The sequence below is a fragment of the Curcuma longa genome, chromosome 11 (genome assembly GCF_044706935.1).
Source record: "Curcuma longa cultivar G26 ecotype Majalengka, Jawa Barat chromosome 11, ITB_CL_G26_1.1, whole genome shotgun sequence".
NCBI classification, from domain to species: Eukaryota; Viridiplantae; Streptophyta; class Magnoliopsida; order Zingiberales; family Zingiberaceae; genus Curcuma; species Curcuma longa.
The window spans coordinates 11,495,012-11,512,781 of NC_133871.1; the positions used below are offsets into that span (position 1 = coordinate 11,495,012).

At 36.0% G+C, this 17,770-nt stretch overlaps 3 protein-coding genes across 4 annotated transcripts; 1 reads left to right on the forward strand and 2 right to left on the reverse strand.

The window, feature by feature from the left end:
- Positions 1-627: 627 nt before the first annotated feature.
- On the forward strand, positions 628-8,479 carry LOC141842413 (4-coumarate--CoA ligase-like 6). The gene is made up of 6 exons (XM_074730620.1): positions 628-1,713; positions 4,568-4,757; positions 7,455-7,600; positions 7,816-7,883; positions 7,957-8,059; positions 8,363-8,479. The coding sequence occupies exons 1-6, from the start codon at positions 628-630 to the stop codon at positions 8,477-8,479; spliced, it is 1,710 nt and encodes a 569-aa protein (XP_074586721.1).
- Positions 8,480-9,045: 566 nt separating this feature from the next.
- LOC141841880 (putative calcium-binding protein CML18) lies at positions 9,046-9,926 on the reverse strand. The gene is made up of 2 exons (XM_074730075.1): positions 9,821-9,926; positions 9,046-9,721 (listed from the first exon to the last, which is right to left on the reverse strand). Exons 1-2 carry the CDS (start codon positions 9,868-9,870, stop codon positions 9,145-9,147), a joined length of 627 nt encoding a protein of 208 aa, XP_074586176.1. The 5' UTR covers positions 9,871-9,926; the 3' UTR covers positions 9,046-9,144.
- Positions 9,927-11,410: 1,484 nt separating this feature from the next.
- LOC141839072 (binding partner of ACD11 1-like) lies at positions 11,411-17,115 on the reverse strand. Of its 2 annotated transcripts, none has more exons than XM_074726727.1 (5): positions 16,995-17,115; positions 14,277-14,380; positions 14,114-14,189; positions 12,415-12,486; positions 11,411-12,311 (listed from the first exon to the last, which is right to left on the reverse strand). In XM_074726727.1, exons 1-5 carry the CDS (start codon positions 16,998-17,000, stop codon positions 11,529-11,531), a joined length of 1,041 nt encoding a protein of 346 aa, XP_074582828.1. In that variant the 5' UTR covers positions 17,001-17,115; the 3' UTR covers positions 11,411-11,528. The 2 variants fall into 2 exon arrangements, with proteins under 2 accessions (XP_074582828.1, XP_074582827.1); XM_074726726.1 differs by having other exon boundaries at positions 12,403-12,486.
- Positions 17,116-17,770: the final 655 nt, after the last annotated feature.

Here is a 17,770-nt window from a genome sequence, read left to right on the forward strand (position 1 = left end):
AATTACACAAAAGTGGAAGAAAAATGTTTTGAGTTTGATTTGCAGTTCCTTGGATGGAAGTAGATCGTAGACAGATATTATGATTCCTTTTCTTTTCTTTTTAGCTTCATTTGGAAATTTTCCTTTCTCCTGCATCCTTCCATTCAAGCACACAGCATTAGGGTTGAACAGAGGAGATTTAACAAGATTAAAAGAATATTTAAATGATTTATGCATCATTAATTAATGATATGATCTGTGCCAATCTTAACATAACTGAAATACTTCTGAATCATGGCTATTAGCCTTGTTTTTCCTCTATTTTCCTTGAGAATATTTCAATTGTATTGATTTTGAGAATGCTGAACGGAGGAGGATATTATCTCGATTTCGTCGAAATTTGATACTTGTCCACTTCAGTAATGTCTAACTAACTCAACTATGCCCCGGAGGCGGTATCTATTACTAATAAAAGAATTGTGATCATGTTATAATAGGGTTTAGGGTTTAGATAAAATGGGGGCAAATCTGACAATATGAAAAATTTTAAAATATCACGCTGAAAATATAAAAAAAACATCAGGGGCGAAAATGAAAATTGTTACTTTTTTTTATTTTTTTTAACCGGTCGGCTCACTCTCTTCTCGTATGTCTCCTTCCTCTCCAACCTCGGCTTCTGCCTCCTCCATGGAGGACAAAGGCACCACAAACTCTCCAAAGTTCCAATTTGGCTCGCAAATCCCCTTCTTTTTCTGCCAGGAGACGGGCATCCATCGCAGCAAGCACCGACCCGTGGTCCTCCCACAAGACCCCTTCATCGATCTCGTTTCCTTCGTTCTATCCCAGCCCCATTGCGGCATCACTGCCCTCGTCGACTCCACCACCGGCGCTTCACTCTCCTACGCGGACCTTCGCCGCATGGTCGCATCCTTCGCTTCTGGCCTCTCCCAGATTGGCGTCGCTGCCAATGACGTCGTCCTCGTATTGCTACCCAACAGCATTCTCTTCCCCGTTATCTTCCTGGCTACCCTCGCCGCTGGCGCTATTTTCTCCTCCATGAACCCGCTAAGCAAGCGCGATGAGGTCGTGAAACAAATGAAACTATGCCGATTTACCCTAATTTTTACCACCGCTGAGAATGCTCCCAATTTGACTGGATTGGGTGCTAAGATTGTCATCGTGCCTGAAGAACCCGATTCCAGTTCGTCCAAGTTTTCTGATTTCTACAGTCTCATGTCGAGCCGCCCTACCGACGCCCCGAGGCCGGTGATTCGTCAGACGGACGCTGCGGCGATACTATTCTCGTCGGGCACCACCGGAGATATCAAGGGAGTCGTTCTCACGCATAGAAATTTGATTGCTGCGGTGGAGCTTTTTGTGGGGTTCGAGGCGTCGCAGTACGAGCGTGAAAGCTGTAGGGATGTCTACCTCGCCGCTATCCCCATGTTCCATATCTACGGGCTTTCCCTCTTCTCGATGGGTATCTTGTCTTTCGGCGCGACCATTGTCGTGATGAAGAAGTTTGATGTGGCCGAGGCGGTGAGGGTTATAGATGCAATGAAGGTCACTCATTTCCCAGTGGTTCCACCGATTTTGGCGTCTCTGGCAAGGTCGAAGGGGAATCATGGCTCTCGTTTGGAGACTTTAGTGCAAGTATCTTGCGGCGCGGCTCTGCTGAACCAGAAAGTGATGCGTGACTTCATGAATGCCTACCCTCACGTAGATTTAATTCAGGTGAGAAACTAGTATTTAATTTAGTTTTGGTGATTCTCCTTCCTATGGCTTTGGCCGTTTGCGTTACCTTGCATTACATCCATCTGACTTCTTGAATGCTTACCTAACTTAGATTTCATTCTGGCGAGAACTTAAAAAAAATCAGAAAATAGAATATTTTTCAAAAAGAAAGAAATCAGAAAAATATTATAAAATTTAGAAAATAAAAAATTTAAATATAAAGAAAAATAGAAAATAGAAAAAATCATAAAAATAATAAATTTTATTAATTAAACTTTTGATATTTACGTGTTACAATATTTCTTCATTTTGATACTATAAAAACAATTTAATACAAATTTGTAGGTGAATATTTATGTTTGTAATCTGAATCCAACCTTTCAGCCTTCCATTTAAACTACCTAGATATCTTCCTTCAAAAGGATCAGTAATGTAGTTCTACTTATACTCACCGTATGTGAGGGTGAGGCAAAGATGGGTCATCCTTATTATATCGTAAATTTGTATGAGAATATTACATCTCAAATTTTTTAAGGGGAATATTTATGTTTATGGTTATCTTCCTTCATAAGGATTCAAAAGGATCAGGATAGAGTTAGTTCTACTTATTTTATACTTACCATTACTTACCATGAGTGAGGGTGAGGCAAAGGTGGTCAAGGATAACTCTACGTTCACTTACCGTTATTTTATACTGTTTTCATTGGGCTTTGAGGTCGATCCCACCTTATTTTGTATGCACTCTTTTACATTCAATCAATCCTTAAGAAATAGACACATCTCTAAGCATCCTCCTTCAATCAATTTCTCTTGTCGTCCAAGACCCTATTACTAACACTAAAACATGACTTAGACACTATTGTAGACGTAGGAATAGCTAGTACATCACGGCTATGGCGGTTAAGATAGTGTAAACAGATGCATGCTTTCTTGCCATTTTATACATTCATAATTTTCCAGATTACATGCAAAAGCAAGATGGAAATTAAGTATGTTTAACTCAATTTAAAGATCAATGTTTGTGACTCCACTTGATTGACTTGAACGAGTAGACTAAAAGTCTTATAGAGTGTGTACATTATACCTTGACTTTGGTGAGGAAATGACACCAAAGATTTTGGGCATGGTGGGTAACCATATCTTTTACAAATTGAATACATTTGTTTAATATATTTTTAATTTCTAATTTTTTGTTGTGGATTTCCTAATTCTAAATTTTTGTAGTATTCACCTAATATTATAACCTACATATTTAATTGTCTAGTCTAAAATTATAGCTACACAAGTAACATCAGCAATATTAGATTTTTTTAAATTTTTTCTATAAATTTAACAACTTTATGAAATAGGTTATCATATCTATAATTTTTAAACAAATCAAAAAGTGTATAAAATATAAAGAGTTAGGTGTGAGGTTAGATTATATACAACTAAAAATTTGTTTGTGCAGCTATAAAGGTTTCTAAAAGCTTATATGCATTCTCAGCATATAATGGATCGTTATCTCTAATGAGATAACACTAGATCAATCAGTTATGTAATTATGAAGGGGTTATTAAATGGTATGATTGATTTCAATGTAACCTAGGTTTGAGTTCTATGTATATGGTTTAACATATATATCTCTAAAAAACTTTTTAAAATCATGAGTCTTAGAGAGTGATGAATGAACAAATCAGTGCAATCCTAATCCGTATAATATTTTCATAGATCACTCTAAGTTTGTCTCTTATATAAAGGTTTAAAACATGACAATTGCAATGAAAATCTATCTACCATGATAACGATGAAGGTTTGTTATTTGTCATCTTATCAAATTTGATCAAAAATTTTTATTATGCATGCCATAAAAATGAGTAACATGACAAATATAGGTAGAAATAACATACTAGTATGAGGAAATTTGGAACCTCTTAAACTATTTATTCATTTGGTATACTAATCAGTACAACATATTTATACAGTATGACCAGTATTCCAAACATCAAAAGTAAGTTTGTGTTATTCTTTATTTATGAAATGCAAAAATATTAATTAAATTTTCTTATGCCTCATGTAATATTTTTATTGTGTCAAAAAGCATTATCTTCCTAGCTACTTTTCTAAATTGAGATTGCAAATACGATCTCACAAAATAGTTGAAGTTGTTCAAGTGAGCCAATGATAATGGTGACTCAGATTTCATAATAAAGATCTTTTCTCACTTTCTTATAAAAATACAAAATTTGCAAGCTCAATGTTGTTAAAGGATAGCATTGTATGACCAATAGTTATCCTAGTGTCGTGTCACTTTATATAGTAAGGTGGCTAGTTCCACCAAAGGAGATATGCAAGTAAGATTTTTTTTTTGTAACTCTTGTAGGGACCTTTCTTATCCATCTTTAGAGATTATGTTGACATGGTCCCATGCTTGGCTATGTCAATTACGAATGCGATTAGTCCAGTCTCCCTCTCCTTTGTGTGAGTGCCATCAGGCTTATTTCTGGCTTCAATACTTGCCACAACCTCTTTAGAACGATGATGGGGGAAAGTTGGTGTCTTCAAATCCTGGCATTCGATGGAATTTGTTGGATCTCCTCACACGACTCCCCTGCTCAAACAACTGTTGCACAATCAATTAGTGAGCTTGCGCTGTCTCTTTCAGAAATTATGTAATTTCTAGAAATTTACAAATCGCGTCCAAGCATACTCTCATTTCTTGCTTTAAATAGTTGCATGTAGTAACTTTGTATCAATATTCTCTGCCAGCATGTGGCTGGCTTCTAGGCAGATAGTATTGCTGAAAAATACCTCATCCCATGCTTTACTTAATTTGATGCTCAATAGCTGAAGTCTTAGTTAAACCTTTTTCCAGGGATATGGCTTGACGGAATCTTCTGCAGTAGGAACTCGTGGTTTCAATACAATAAACTCCAAAAAACATACTTCTGTGGGATTGCTAGCTCCAAACATGGAAGCTAGAGTAATTGATATAGAAACAGGATTCTCTTTGCCTCCAGGTAGCAGTGGAGAGCTGTTGCTAAGGGGACCGGCAATTATGAAAGGTAGGTAGACTAATTTATACAATTAGGTAGCAGACATTTTATTTGCCAAATTCTTCCCTTCCCTTCCATTTCTATTTGATCTTCCTTAGAGCAGTTTTTGTTGGTTATTTTGATTTTCTAGTTGATCAAACAATAACTTGTCATTGATATTAGGGCCTATGGTTTCAATCTTCATCTAAACACTTTGAAGTCTGATTTTATTTGTTTGCTTCAAGGGGATGCATTGGCAAAATTAGCAACTGAGAAGCGTCCTTTTGATACTGTATGGGAATTAGACCATGGACAAAATGCAAAACATAAATGACATTCGAAGAAAAATGTATGGACAAAATGCAAAACATAAATGGGAATAAGAGCTCCAATTTCTTCTCTTGAAATAATTATCTAGTTGGCAATATATTTTGAACAAGTTTCTTTTGGTCAAAACATTGATTGACACCTCAATATAAACTGTGATAATATTCTCGACACATGAAACATAATGTTTAACTTTATCCTTTGTGAGAAGAGGATTTCCTACGTTTTCTAGGAAGTAGGAGCCCAATATTGTATCCATTCCTCTATTCGAGAAAATGGATGCTAAACAATTGCTTCTCCAATCAACAAAAAAAATTATATTATTTTATCTAATCTTTCAAGTATCTTTTCTAAAAGAGGAGCCTTGACGTAATGGTAAAGTTGTTGTCATGTGATCTTGAGGTCAGAGTTGCGGAAACATCCTCTTACAAAACGCAAAATAAGACTACGTACAATAGATTCAATGTGATCTGACCTTTCCCCAGGATCCTGTACTGGTAGGAGCTTCATGCACCAGGCTATCTTTTTTTTTCTTTCAAGTATTGTTTCTGCATATGCTATGTGAGACGTTGATCCCTAGTGTTGCATCAAAAATTTAAGTCTTGTTTCTTTTATGTTTAAATTCCAAATATCTTAGATTGTGGCTTTCATTCTTGATATTTAGATATTCCCATTTGTTATTTCCAATTCTCTTTTGGAAATTGCAAACTCTTCCACCTTAGTATACACTGACTGACTCATTTTTCTTTTTTCTAATTTTAGCTATTAAAAATAATTGTTACTCTCTCAATGAGCTGAAATTGATCTTTTAAGAAAAGGTGCCATTAATCTTTCCTGGTAGGACAATAAGATCCACATTATTTGAATTTTTATCTGGATCCAATGAATAACGTATAAGTCACTACAAATTTGCTATGTTTTATTAGTTCTGAATTTTTACTTGGAGAATAAACAACAACAATTAAGCCGCTACCCTACTAGGTGAGGTCGGCTATATGGATCTTTCTACGTCACTGGATTCTATTCCATATTATATCATTATTTATATTTAAATAAATTTTATTTTATTTTATTATTGCTAACCAAGTTTTTTTTTTTTATCTTCCTCTTCCTCGTTTGACATGCACATTGTCATAGTTTTACATCGCCTAATTGGAACATTTATTGGTCGTTTAAGTATATGTTCGCACTATCTTAAATGTGTTTCTCGGAGTTTTCCCTCAATAAGTGCAATTTCGACTTTCTCTTTAATATTTTCATTTCTTATTCTATCCATCCTTGTATGTCTACATATCTACCTTAACATCCTTATATTTGTAATTCTCATCTTCTACTCATATGCTCAAATCAGCTCAAAATTCAGCTCCATACAACATAGTAGATTTAATCGTCATTTTGTAAAACTTTCCTTTAAATTTTCGAGGTACTTTACGATCACAAAGAATACCTAACACTCTCCTCCATTTCAACCATTCCACTTGTTTTTTATATAAGACATCTACGTCAATTCTCCCACCCTTTTACAAAAATGATCCTAAATATTGAAAACTTTCAGTTATAGACAACTCGTCATTTCCTATCTTAACAATTGTCTCATTATGTCTAATATTGCTAAATTTAAATTCTATATATTCTATTTTTACTCTATTAAGTTTAAAACATTTCACTTCTAGTGTTTCTTGTCAGGATTCGAGTTTAGCATTTACTCTAATATGATGGAGAATATGACGAAGATTGTGATGGAACAATTCATAAATGAAGGAAGATGGCAGCCCATCCAAAATTCCTTTTCTTCATGCCCCTGTGAAGTAGGACAGATTTGTTAGTTAGATATCGTGATTCTGTATAAAATCTAATTATCTGCACTAGAGTCAACATAATCAAGCATCTACAGTGCAATTAGTTTAGTAGAGTTTTCTATTGTTCAATTGAAATTTTTTCAAAGAATTGCATTTGCTGAAGTTAGGAGGCTTGCCCATTGGTCTTATTACATGGATAAGTGTAGTGGTCCGTCGTATAAATATAAACTGGTCACTTTTCAAACAGCTTGAGTTTTGGGACACCTAGTTAGCCAATCAATTTTAACACATTCTAATCCTGACTGCCTTTTTCCTTGTTCATTGAGGTAAAATTCATAGAATTGTATGTACTCTTTTCTATCTCTAGTCTGCAAAGTGGTCATCTATATACTCTTCTCATTCAACATACAACACTCTACCTGGAGTAAGTTTTATCACAGTTGTTAATCGCAAACTGGTGGTTATGCAGCTTACTTCTGTCGTTAAAACACCAATGTCAAATATTGAACACTTACCTGTACAAGCATCCAGTTTTTTAGTCTGCATTCATCGTAAATTACTGCCTTTCCGATGTTAAACCACTCACTTTAAGCCTTAACAGGTTATTTAAACAATGAGAACGCTACCCTGTCTACAGTTGTTGAGGATGGTTGGCTGAAAACAGGTGACATAGCATATTTCGATCAAGATGGATTCTTGTTTATATTGGACCGCTTAAAAGAAACCATCAAGTACAAAGGGTTTCAGGTATATTTTATTCCATTTTGTAAAGAGTCTGAACATATGCTCTTGTTTGTTGAACAAGTATTTATATCATGAGAAATATGACCATTGTGCTGAATAAGAAATACAAAGGAGCGATTTTTTTTATCTACATGTTGGATTATGAGTTCATCTTACTCCAACTCTCGTTACCTATTGCTAGTACTGAGGAAACGTGATTCCTTTGAAAACTTTCACAGATAGCTCCTGCTGATTTAGAAGCGCTCTTGATCACTCATCAAGAAGTCCAGGATGTTGCAGTTACATCGTGAGCTATAAAAGCTGAAGATTCTTTGTATTCGTCCTCTGCTTTTATCCTACTATACCCTACCACTTTGTAGGGCTAAGAATGAAGAAGCCGGGGAGATACCAGTGGCATTTGTAGTTAGAAGGTCGGGAAGTAAGCTATCTTCCAGTGACATAATCAACTTCGTGGCTAAGCAGGTACAACATTCATTACTCATATCCATATTCCAATGACAACTCTGTCGCCATTATTTGTTTAGATTCATAAACCATTTCACTTGCTCAACTGCCCAAGTTCCTAGTTTAGATAAAAACGGTAACTTTGTAGAAAACGTTTGGTGATGCTTGAATATCTTGGATCATTGTGGTTCACGGAATGGCAATGTGATGCCTCCCTATTATAACCAAAATGGCCCTTAATACTTAAGAATTAAGCCCTTTGTTTATGCTTTTATATTAATGTTTCTCATTGATTTTGCTGGCTTTGATGGTTTCTTCAAGGTGGCACCATATAAGAAGGTCAGAGAGGTCGTCTTTGTCAACTCAATTCCCAGATCAGCATCAGGAAAAGTACTTAGAAGGAAACTGCGTGACAGTTTAGCATATTCCAAGCTGTAGTTCAACAGCCATTCGAGCCAGGTTCCACATTGCCTAAATTGTTTTTATATATTTATTAAAAATGAATTCTCTGGTTATTTATTTTAGGAAGAACGGTATCTCAAAAGCACTTTATTAGAGCCTTGTTATGGTGCTATAGAAAGAGAAAAACAAGCCTCATAATTTAAATTTATTATCTTCGGATTCTAGTGGGTTAAACACAGTTTGGTTGTCTGCTCAATATTTTGGATGATTCCTTATTAAATAAGTTCATGATTTTATGTTTTTAACATTGAGTAAATTTAACTAAATAACGACCTCAATTTGTATCTATTCGTACTGCAATGTTCGATTTAAAGAACATTATTATAATTTGATCCCCAGTTGCACTTGCACGAGGGAGTTGAGTGAACAACAAATTAAGAGAAAGAACATTGTAACATAGTAGATTTGAGATGGAAGTTCATACCCTCATTTGTTCCTACATTGTTGACTTGAAACATATGAAATGCAATTCTTGGGAGAATGTATAAAATTGCGTATTGAAAACAGAAGAAAAGAAAGTAAAGCAACAAAACAGAGCAGCAGAAAATTGGATTTTTATTAATGGAGATCTACAAACAAACAAGAAATAGAACCATAAAGATAGATGTAATGTAATGTAATGTAAATTTAAGGAGATGGATTCAGGACCACGAACTGTCGAACGCAGCAGAGGTGATCGCCTGCGAGAATTCCTTAAAGCTGATGCGGCCGTCGCCGTCGTGGTCGGCCTCCTTGATCATGCCGGTGAGCTCGCTGGCGGTGAGGGCGTGGCCCAGCTTCGCCATCGAGTGCGCCAGCTCCGCCGCCGTGATGTACCCGTTCCCGTCGCGGTCGAACATCCCGAATAGCCGCCGGAGCTGCTCCTCCGTGTAGGGCGACCGGGCCGCGACCAGGTCGGGGGAGACGAGGGCGATGAACTCGGAGAACTCGATGAGGCCGTTGGCGTTGGTGTCGGCCCTCTGGATCAGGGCCTCGAGCTGATCCCCGCCGGGCTTGACGCCGAGGCAGCGGAGGAGGGATCCGAGCTCCAGCTGGGTGAGACTCCCGTCGTTGTTCCGGTCGAAGGAGCGGAAAATCTCACGGAGCTCCGCCAGTTGCTCATCGTCTAGTTTCACGGGATCTTCACCGCTGCTCATCTCCCGGCCGATTATGCTTCGACTTCCGGATATCTGTCCCGATCGGCCGCTGCTGATCCGCGGTTGCCCTCCGAAATGGGATCTAAATTTAGCCCAGATCTCTGATCAAAATTGCAGCTTTATACTCATGGCGATGACAACGAGATCATAAAGCGGAATGACGGAAGAGGGAGTGGCTCACGAATGAATCGCCCTCCTCCTCCGCGATCGGATCGGCGTCGGCATCTGCATTTTGAGGGCGTCGCCGACCCGACTTCTTGGGGACGAAAGCGTCGGTGGAGAACACCGACGCGTAATTAGCGTCGGATCAAGCAAGCGGCTACATGCGAAGCGGTTTAATTTTGCACCCGTCAAACTTTTCAATTCTGGGAATTCCTCTTTTTATATTTAGCTTTTTTTTATCTGAGAAAATTAAATGACCCAAAATAGAAACGAACCGACTCCGGTTCGGATTTAATATACAGGGTCGGGTCAGGTTGGTTGAGATCCTCCATAGCATATGATTGAATTAAATAGTCTAAAACTAAATCGTAACACCTCCAAAAGAATAAAAACATGCATAAGCCTTCGCACGCTGGATTAGAACCGTTAATTTAAATTAAAATTAGATTGTCCAATTGATGTATCTCATCAAATAGTTTAAATGGATTGAATTGAAATTTTATTGATCCATTTGTAAATAAATTCAAATGACCCAATCTATCAAAGTCCGTGATTAGCACGAATCACTCATTGGCAAATTTGAGTTGACTTGTAGATTGAAAAAAAAAATCTTTTTTAAAATTTAAAATTAAATAATAAATTAAATGGATTTATAGATTTGACTAATCTAAATTACAATTTAAATTTAAAATTTTTAATATATATATATATATATTGATAAATTCATGAGTTATCCGTTTAATCCTTAATCCATTTTGAGTTGGATTAAGGATTTTCCAATCCATCAAAGTTTATGATGAATCAATCCGCTTTGCTATGGATAGACCCATTTGACGGCGTTAGGTAGGATGAGTCTTCATACAAACTTAACAAACCTGAGTCAAATCAAAATTAATTAGTGTTTTTGGCTGATGGTACAATATAAAAACCGTACAGTATAAAATTAAATAAGACATTGAAAATCTTTGATAATTCAAACTCTCACCATTTCTTAAGAAAAAAATTGTTTATTATCAAACTCAATTGTGTTCGATTTGAATTCAGTTTAATTCTGAAATCCAGTGGATAGAACAAAATTGGCATGCATGCTTTGCTCCCTCATGATAGTGTAAAGAAGTGTTTCTCTATCCACTCATAAATCTAAAATGGATTTATATAAGTATTATTATTTTCAATTATGTAGCGTGATATATGTTTAGTATATATACGTTATAATTTAATAATACATGAAAAATAATTAATAATATATATAACATAAGTAGGCGACACTTGAAAATAATTTAATAGCATATAATAAAATCTAAATCTAATAGCATCTAAAATATAATTTGATAAAACCTATAATATAATTTTAAAAGATCAATTAGTGGCTACCGGTAGCACAAAGCAATGTGTATAGGCATGTCTTCTAGCAAAGACTAATTTAAAACGTTGGTTTTCTGCATATTAATCCTAAATAAATTGAAGTTTAAAACATGATGTTTTTGTGTGTCCAGATATGGCATTACTGTTGTTCAATTAATGGGATAACCTTACAGTCAGTATGTATTATTCTTTCACTACGGATATTTGGATATAATTTCGATTTTAAACGGAGGAAACAATAACAAAGCAGAGAAAACAATGCGTATCGTAAGTTGTTCCTGAACATTGTACAATATCCATAATTCTGAAGTTTAGATTACAACAAATCACTGCCACAATCTATAAATAAGAAGCATCACAAATCACAGGATCAATCCTGGGGCTGGCTCAGGTTTACCTTGACTCTCAGATGAAGAATTGTTGGATGTCTCTGATAGTTGAACCTTGACAAAGTCACCCTGCAGTTCCTTCTCCGGCTCTTTGTCGATTGCCTTCAATTGGGCATCACTTCCCTGCTCAGTCGGTTCCTTCTCGAGAACCTTGTCGATTGCCTTCAATTGGACATCGCTACTTTCTTGCTCGTTCATTACCTTATCGATCGTCTTCAATTCAACATTGGTGCTTCCCTGCTCGATCCCAACCTTCTCCACTTCCTTCGATTCGATGCCATTATTAATAATATCTGATTCCTGATCACTTTGAGCTTTGTCCATTGTCTTTGATCCAGCATTGCTAGCAGCTTTAGCGACCACCCTATTAAAGGTCTCGGTCACCCACGAGGCACTTGAAGACACATACCTGTTGCTCATTAACGCAGCACCAGCAGTGCTAACTTTTTGCTCCGCAACCGCAAAGGCTGATTTCGTCTTCTCTGAGACCTGATACTTTTGATCCATTTCAGTGACCTTCTCATTGACAGCAGTAGTGCCCTTGCTGATCTTCTCGCGGAGCCGGATTCTCTTGTCCAGCTCTGAGACTTTAGCTGAAGCTGTGGATCTTAACTGGTGCTTCTCGTCAAAAGCCTGTGCCTTGTTGAGAGCATCTTTGCCGAGGATGAAGCCCTTAGCAAGCATAGTGCTAACAACATTCTCTGCCTTTTGGACGACTAATCCAATGCCACTGACAGCCTCACTGCTATCGTTCGACTGCATAAAATCATGATGGGTATTTACTTCTAGCAGCTACCCGAATTTGGAGGATAAAAGAATAAGAGGGAAAGTAGTAAAAAAAATGTACTGAATGAGGAACTGAAACGTTAGCTGGAAGCTGGTAGTCTGGATCGGGTGTGATATCAATGACTAAATCAACAATTTTTGCACCCTGTATGTAATAAGAGACCAACTTATAAAGGAGAACAAGAAACAGTATGACCCGCTATCAACAATTTGAAAGAGAATAGGAAATAGTTAGAATAATAATGTCAGTCGAGAGGGATACAACTATTTTGTCCAACAAAAGAGAACTGCAACACAAATATAAGATTCCAATATATCCAAGATGAACTGACTGTTATCTGGGGCCAATGGAAAAATCTAATGATTAAATGCACTAAATGACATTAAACAAAAATATTATCATACCCCATATAACAATTAACTATACCACTTCTTTACCACTTCTAAAGTTGGAGAATAGATATCAACTAGGCCCAACTAAAATACGAAAAAGTCCAAAAAAAGACACAGATAGAGCGATACTTTCAAGAGCATTTTTTTTTTTAACTCTGTTCAAACTAGAGCTATTGCAGGAAACAAAAATTTAGATTATAATTCCTTAGCGTTTTCTTAATTACTAGTAAACACGTATTCTCCACCTCCCCATCATTTTTTACTCTGTTCTTTTCCTCACTTGCCTTCTGTTTCCCACCCTGCAAGTAAATGAAGTCTTAAAGAAGTACTTGCTCACTATAAAAAAAAGTCATTCTAAGGTCTCTTTCTCTAGTTCCTTTCTCCGCCATGCTTAGGAGATATTTCAAGTCAAAATATTACATTGAAAGGACCTACAACAACCCTCTACACCGATGTGCTAACAACACATCGGTTGTATCCCTAGGGAAGAAGATTTGCTAACACAAAAGGGTAGCAGTTATATCCCTAAAGAAGAAGATTGGAATTAAACTAAACTGGTTGAATCTTTACCATACAACTATGAACTTCAGCTTGCTTGCAAGTTCATTTTCTTTTTTATTTATTTTGTAAAAGTTAAATCCGAGGCTTTAATTTTTCATCTCTCTTGATCAGAAAAGGCTAACTTTAAATCTATCTTCAATTATATGATGGAATCAATAATTATGTTTTACAATTACAACAAGACAACTCTGGTCAAAGGTGGGTATTGATTTAGAGCTTTTTAATTACCATGGGGCCAGCTCTCAATGGGTTTACCTAAGATCTTATTGTGTTCTTAGAGTGAGTGTTGTTTTCTTAATCTACTAAGACTGCTGATGGCAAAGAATGTAAGTTTGTTAGATGAGATTGTACAATTAGATTGAAGGAGAGAAGGGAGGCATGGAGGAGGAGGCAAAGAAAACGAGAAAAGTAAAAGATGTCATGTTGCTAGATCAAACCTACACCCCAAGGGATCACTCAAGAAACTCTAAACTTAGGAGAACCTGACTCTAATACCAAATTATGAAGAATTAATCTGTATTATTCAATTTAAAGTAGAACAATACACTCACACGTAGGACTTTGATATAACACAGTATCAAATACAAAATGTGAGATAACATACATAATCAACTTTAATAATTTCAACCATAAGCTTTTTTTTTTTTAAAAAAAAGTTAGTGATGTTCAAACATGAAATCTATGAAAAAAGCAAGCTATGCTTCTCACCTCTAACCACATGAAAACTTATAAGCTAAATTCATTTGCAAGTCTAGTAGCCGGTGTCATGTGATAAGAAAGCAATATCCAGTAAGATAATAATGTTATGACCAACATACTGTAAGCAGGAGTGCTGTCTCTGCTCCTTGTGAATCTTTGAAGGTGACATAGGCAACTTGAGAAGACTCATTTCCCCTGCATGATTGTATATAAAAACTTAGCATGGATGAGAAGACTTTTGTTATACACTGGAATGGGGAAAATGTTAAAATGAGTGCAGACCTTTGCATTTCAACATACACAATTTCACCAGAAAAGGAAAAGAATTCCTGAATTTCTTGCACAGATGCATTGGGAGAGACATTGCTAATTTTCACTGTAGTTACCTGCAAATGTATAACTATTATAAAAAAAAATTCTCACTGATGATCAAGGAATAAATCAACATCTTGAATGAATGAAACCTCAGCTCTCCCTTTATCTGATTATTTGGATAGAAAAGGAAACCCATTTTCTACCCAACTTTTGATCAATTATATTTAACAGAAAAAAGGTTATTTTCTGCCAGTAGTGAGACAAACAATAATGCCCACATAAGTTTCTTGCTCCTACATTAGTGAAATTAAAGCTCTTGCCCTCTTCTTTCCCAAACAAAAATTTTGAAAGTGAATTAGTCTCATATGATACTTGATTCAGTATCTTGATTTTTGACATAAGAACTAAGAAATAAAACTATACATACATGAAGCCATAGCACAAATAGCTTAGCCAAGAAATCTAATCGAAAAGTTAAAATTATGTATGAGATAGCTGACCAATCTTAAATTAACAATGATCTTCCAATATACTCATGTTAAGGGCACGGTTTAAAATGTCATCTTGCTACATGGATGGAATATATTGTTCTACTACCCAAATGGGCACATGAAACAGATTCAGACATGAAATTATAAGATCAGACGATCATGGTATGGCAATGCAAGGGATAGGTGTAAGTTCGGCAAGGTGAGGTCTCCTTGATGATCCCAAGAACAAGTGAGGGTTCTGATGAGGTGAGGGCCTCATGTCACCATGAGGCTTCCTCCTACTTCATCTTTGACTCAATTTCATCCATCTTTATCGAGACAATACACAACTAGAACAACTCAATTTCCTCATTCTCAACACGACTGAAACAAATCAATTTCCACCAACTCCTCCATATAAGCCACCACTTTCTCTTGATTCTTCCATCCTATTCATTAAACATTTCACATCAATATAGTATTGTTCCAATGAAAAGCCGATCTCTAGTTAAAATACCCTTGCATATCAATCAACAAAATAAAAATGTTCTATCAGCTATCCAATGCTCCAACTTGTAACTATACTTTAAACCTTGGTCAAGGCACATCAATAACCAAGGTCGTCGTCATCAAGTCCTATTTGTTCCAACCATTTGGGATCGATTACATGAATCTTATCCCTCCATCGAGCCCTAAGCAAATCTATGTCACTAGTAATGCTAAAATCAATTAAATAAATAAGCATGATACTAGTAATTATTTGGATGAGTCACATGGTACCCTCACTTGTCCTTATAACTTAATGGACAAGTATCATTACTCTACTTGATTTATTTTTCTTCGATCAGTCATGGTGCATTAAAATATTTGAGAGAGGAAAAAAAAAGCTTAAATCCAAATTAATAATAGGTAACAATGAAATTGAGTTAATCTTGCTCTACCAAACTAGTTAAGTGCACAAAAGATGGGTACGCTAGATCCAAATCTAACCTAGTTAGAAACAAGTTAGCATGTGTAGAGGCATAGGGTAGATGGAAGGTCCAAGGCACTAAATTCATTAGATAAGGCCAAGGCTAATGGTTCAGTATGTATCTTGAATATCAATTCCTTTGTCTTAAATGACAACTACTGGTGATATTCTTCTTCAAAATGTCTTGCAAAAGATGTAGTTACCTTTTAGTGCTTGAACCTCATGTTTGAGTCTTCCAACAAGCCCATATAGGTTTAAGGTCTATATGTAACCAATTAGCCAGTAATTACCAGCATCGGACTAAGTTGGAATGTCTATAATTCTCTTTTGAAAACATTTCAATGAGTCGTACATAGTGCAGTTGAACTCTCAAGAAGATATCATGAATGACAGAGAATTACTCTTCAAGCAAGCCTCTTAGCTAAAAGCAAGCAATTTTGTAGATTTTTGAAGAACAGAACATCATTAGATCATTCATGATAAATCATGCATAATCACTGTCCTTTCAGTATCAAGGAGCACTACAATCAGTTTTAACCACAGTTTCATATTTGAAGAGTCAAATCTCAAACATGTTAATGGAATCACAATACAGGGAGAAGCAGGATCCAGATCAAATCTGGAACTAAAACAATGAAGATCAGCAGTGGCCTGAAGTTGGTAGAAATTGAATCCTAATGCTGAATCTGAAGGAGGCTGGTGAAAGTGGAGTGAGTGTGGATTCTACCGCATGGAGATTCTGGTTTATTTTGTATTGACATCTTGCATTTATCGGATATTTGGCCAAGTGTATAGATTTATCGAGTTTCTCCATTTCACATTTTTTTAAAGTCATCAAAAATGCTACTCAAGCGGATGAACAACGATACAAATCCATCCGTGAAACCCCATGCAACCACGAAATAGTAATAATAATAAAACTCAACATAACCATAGTTACAGACTATTCCACCAACTCCGAGTCATATACTCTAAATCTCAACCTGGTTATCAACAAAAAAAAAAAAAAAGTAATTTTTTCTCTACCTTCGAACGCTTTGATTATTCATATATGAAAATGCTTCACAAACGGAATCGTGCTATCTAGGTTCAATCATTACGAATATTTACGTTATAAAATGCTCATGATCCCTAATTTCAGATGATTCACACAAAAAAAACGAAGAGGGGAAGAGAAATGTCCGCCTCGTTTCGAATACATGTAATCATATCGATCAACGGAGAAGAATCAAACGCAGAACTCACCGACATTTCTTTCGATTCGACACAGTTGAGAGATTGATGGGGGCCAAATGACGGGAAACAGAGAAGACAAAACGAGAAGGGACGGTGCCCTTGCAGGAAGGAATCCGTTTAGGAAAGGAGAGGAACGGGGAAACATGCGTTGGTATGTGCATATATAGAGAATGGGCCGTTTGATGAAGGATGTAACGGACCACCGTCGTCAACTGCCGCGTCCGTTTTCGGTCTGTCACCGCGTGGGGTGGGCGATGAATGTGTGACGTGTCGCGACGTGCGTGGCACTGCCCATGACCAACGGCTTTGCCTGAACGAGTAGGTTTAAACTAATTTTAAAAATTAACCAAAAAAAGTAGATGGACAATTGCCCTAATATTTTTTTAAAATATATAATATATAGATCTTAAAATATCATATATATATATATTTATTTATTTATAATCAAAAACCACCGAAGGCGAATATCTTCTTTATAATCAAAATGGCACCAGTGGTGGTTTATCACTGGTAATATCCGATGATCCTTAATTAAAGAAATAAATTATTTTAATTATTAGAATCTTAGTTAGACATTTTAAAAATAAAAAAAATATTTTTAGTAACATAATTAAAGGATCTATAAGGATAATCGTGATGGAAGAAATTTAATTTATTAGATTTGATTTAATTTTTTGGGAATAGAAAAATTATTTGAATATGGCAATATGTCCATGATAATTAAATTATTTAAATATGGCAATACGACCATGATATCATAATTTAATAAATTCTTACCAAAGTAT

What these genes read in the sequence shown, in the direction of transcription:
- LOC141842413 (XM_074730620.1), top strand. Translation starts at nt 628, where the DNA reads ATGTCTCCTTCCTCTCCAACCTCGGCTTCTGCCTCCTCCATGGAGGAC. An exon ending in CTCACGTAGATTTAATTCAG is followed by an intron (nt 1,714 to 4,567) that starts GTGAGAAACTAG and finishes ACCTTTTTCCAG; the next exon opens with GGATATGGCTTGACGGAATC. An exon ending in GGGACCGGCAATTATGAAAG is followed by an intron (nt 4,758 to 7,454) that starts GTAGGTAGACTA and finishes AAGCCTTAACAG; the next exon opens with GTTATTTAAACAATGAGAAC.
- LOC141841880 (XM_074730075.1), bottom strand. Translation starts at nt 9,870, where the DNA reads ATGCAGATGCCGACGCCGATCCGATCGCGGAGGAGGAGGGCGATTCAT. An exon ending in AGGAGGAGGGCGATTCATTC is followed by an intron (nt 9,722 to 9,820) that starts GTGAGCCACTCC and finishes GGCTAAATTTAG; the next exon opens with ATCCCATTTCGGAGGGCAAC.
- LOC141839072 (XM_074726726.1), bottom strand. An exon ending in GTGTATGTTGAAATGCAAAG is followed by an intron (nt 14,190 to 14,276) that starts GTCTGCACTCAT and finishes ACAATCATGCAG; the next exon opens with GGGAAATGAGTCTTCTCAAG. An exon ending in AGACAGCACTCCTGCTTACA is followed by an intron (nt 12,487 to 14,113) that starts GTATGTTGGTCA and finishes TATTACATACAG; the next exon opens with GGTGCAAAAATTGTTGATTT.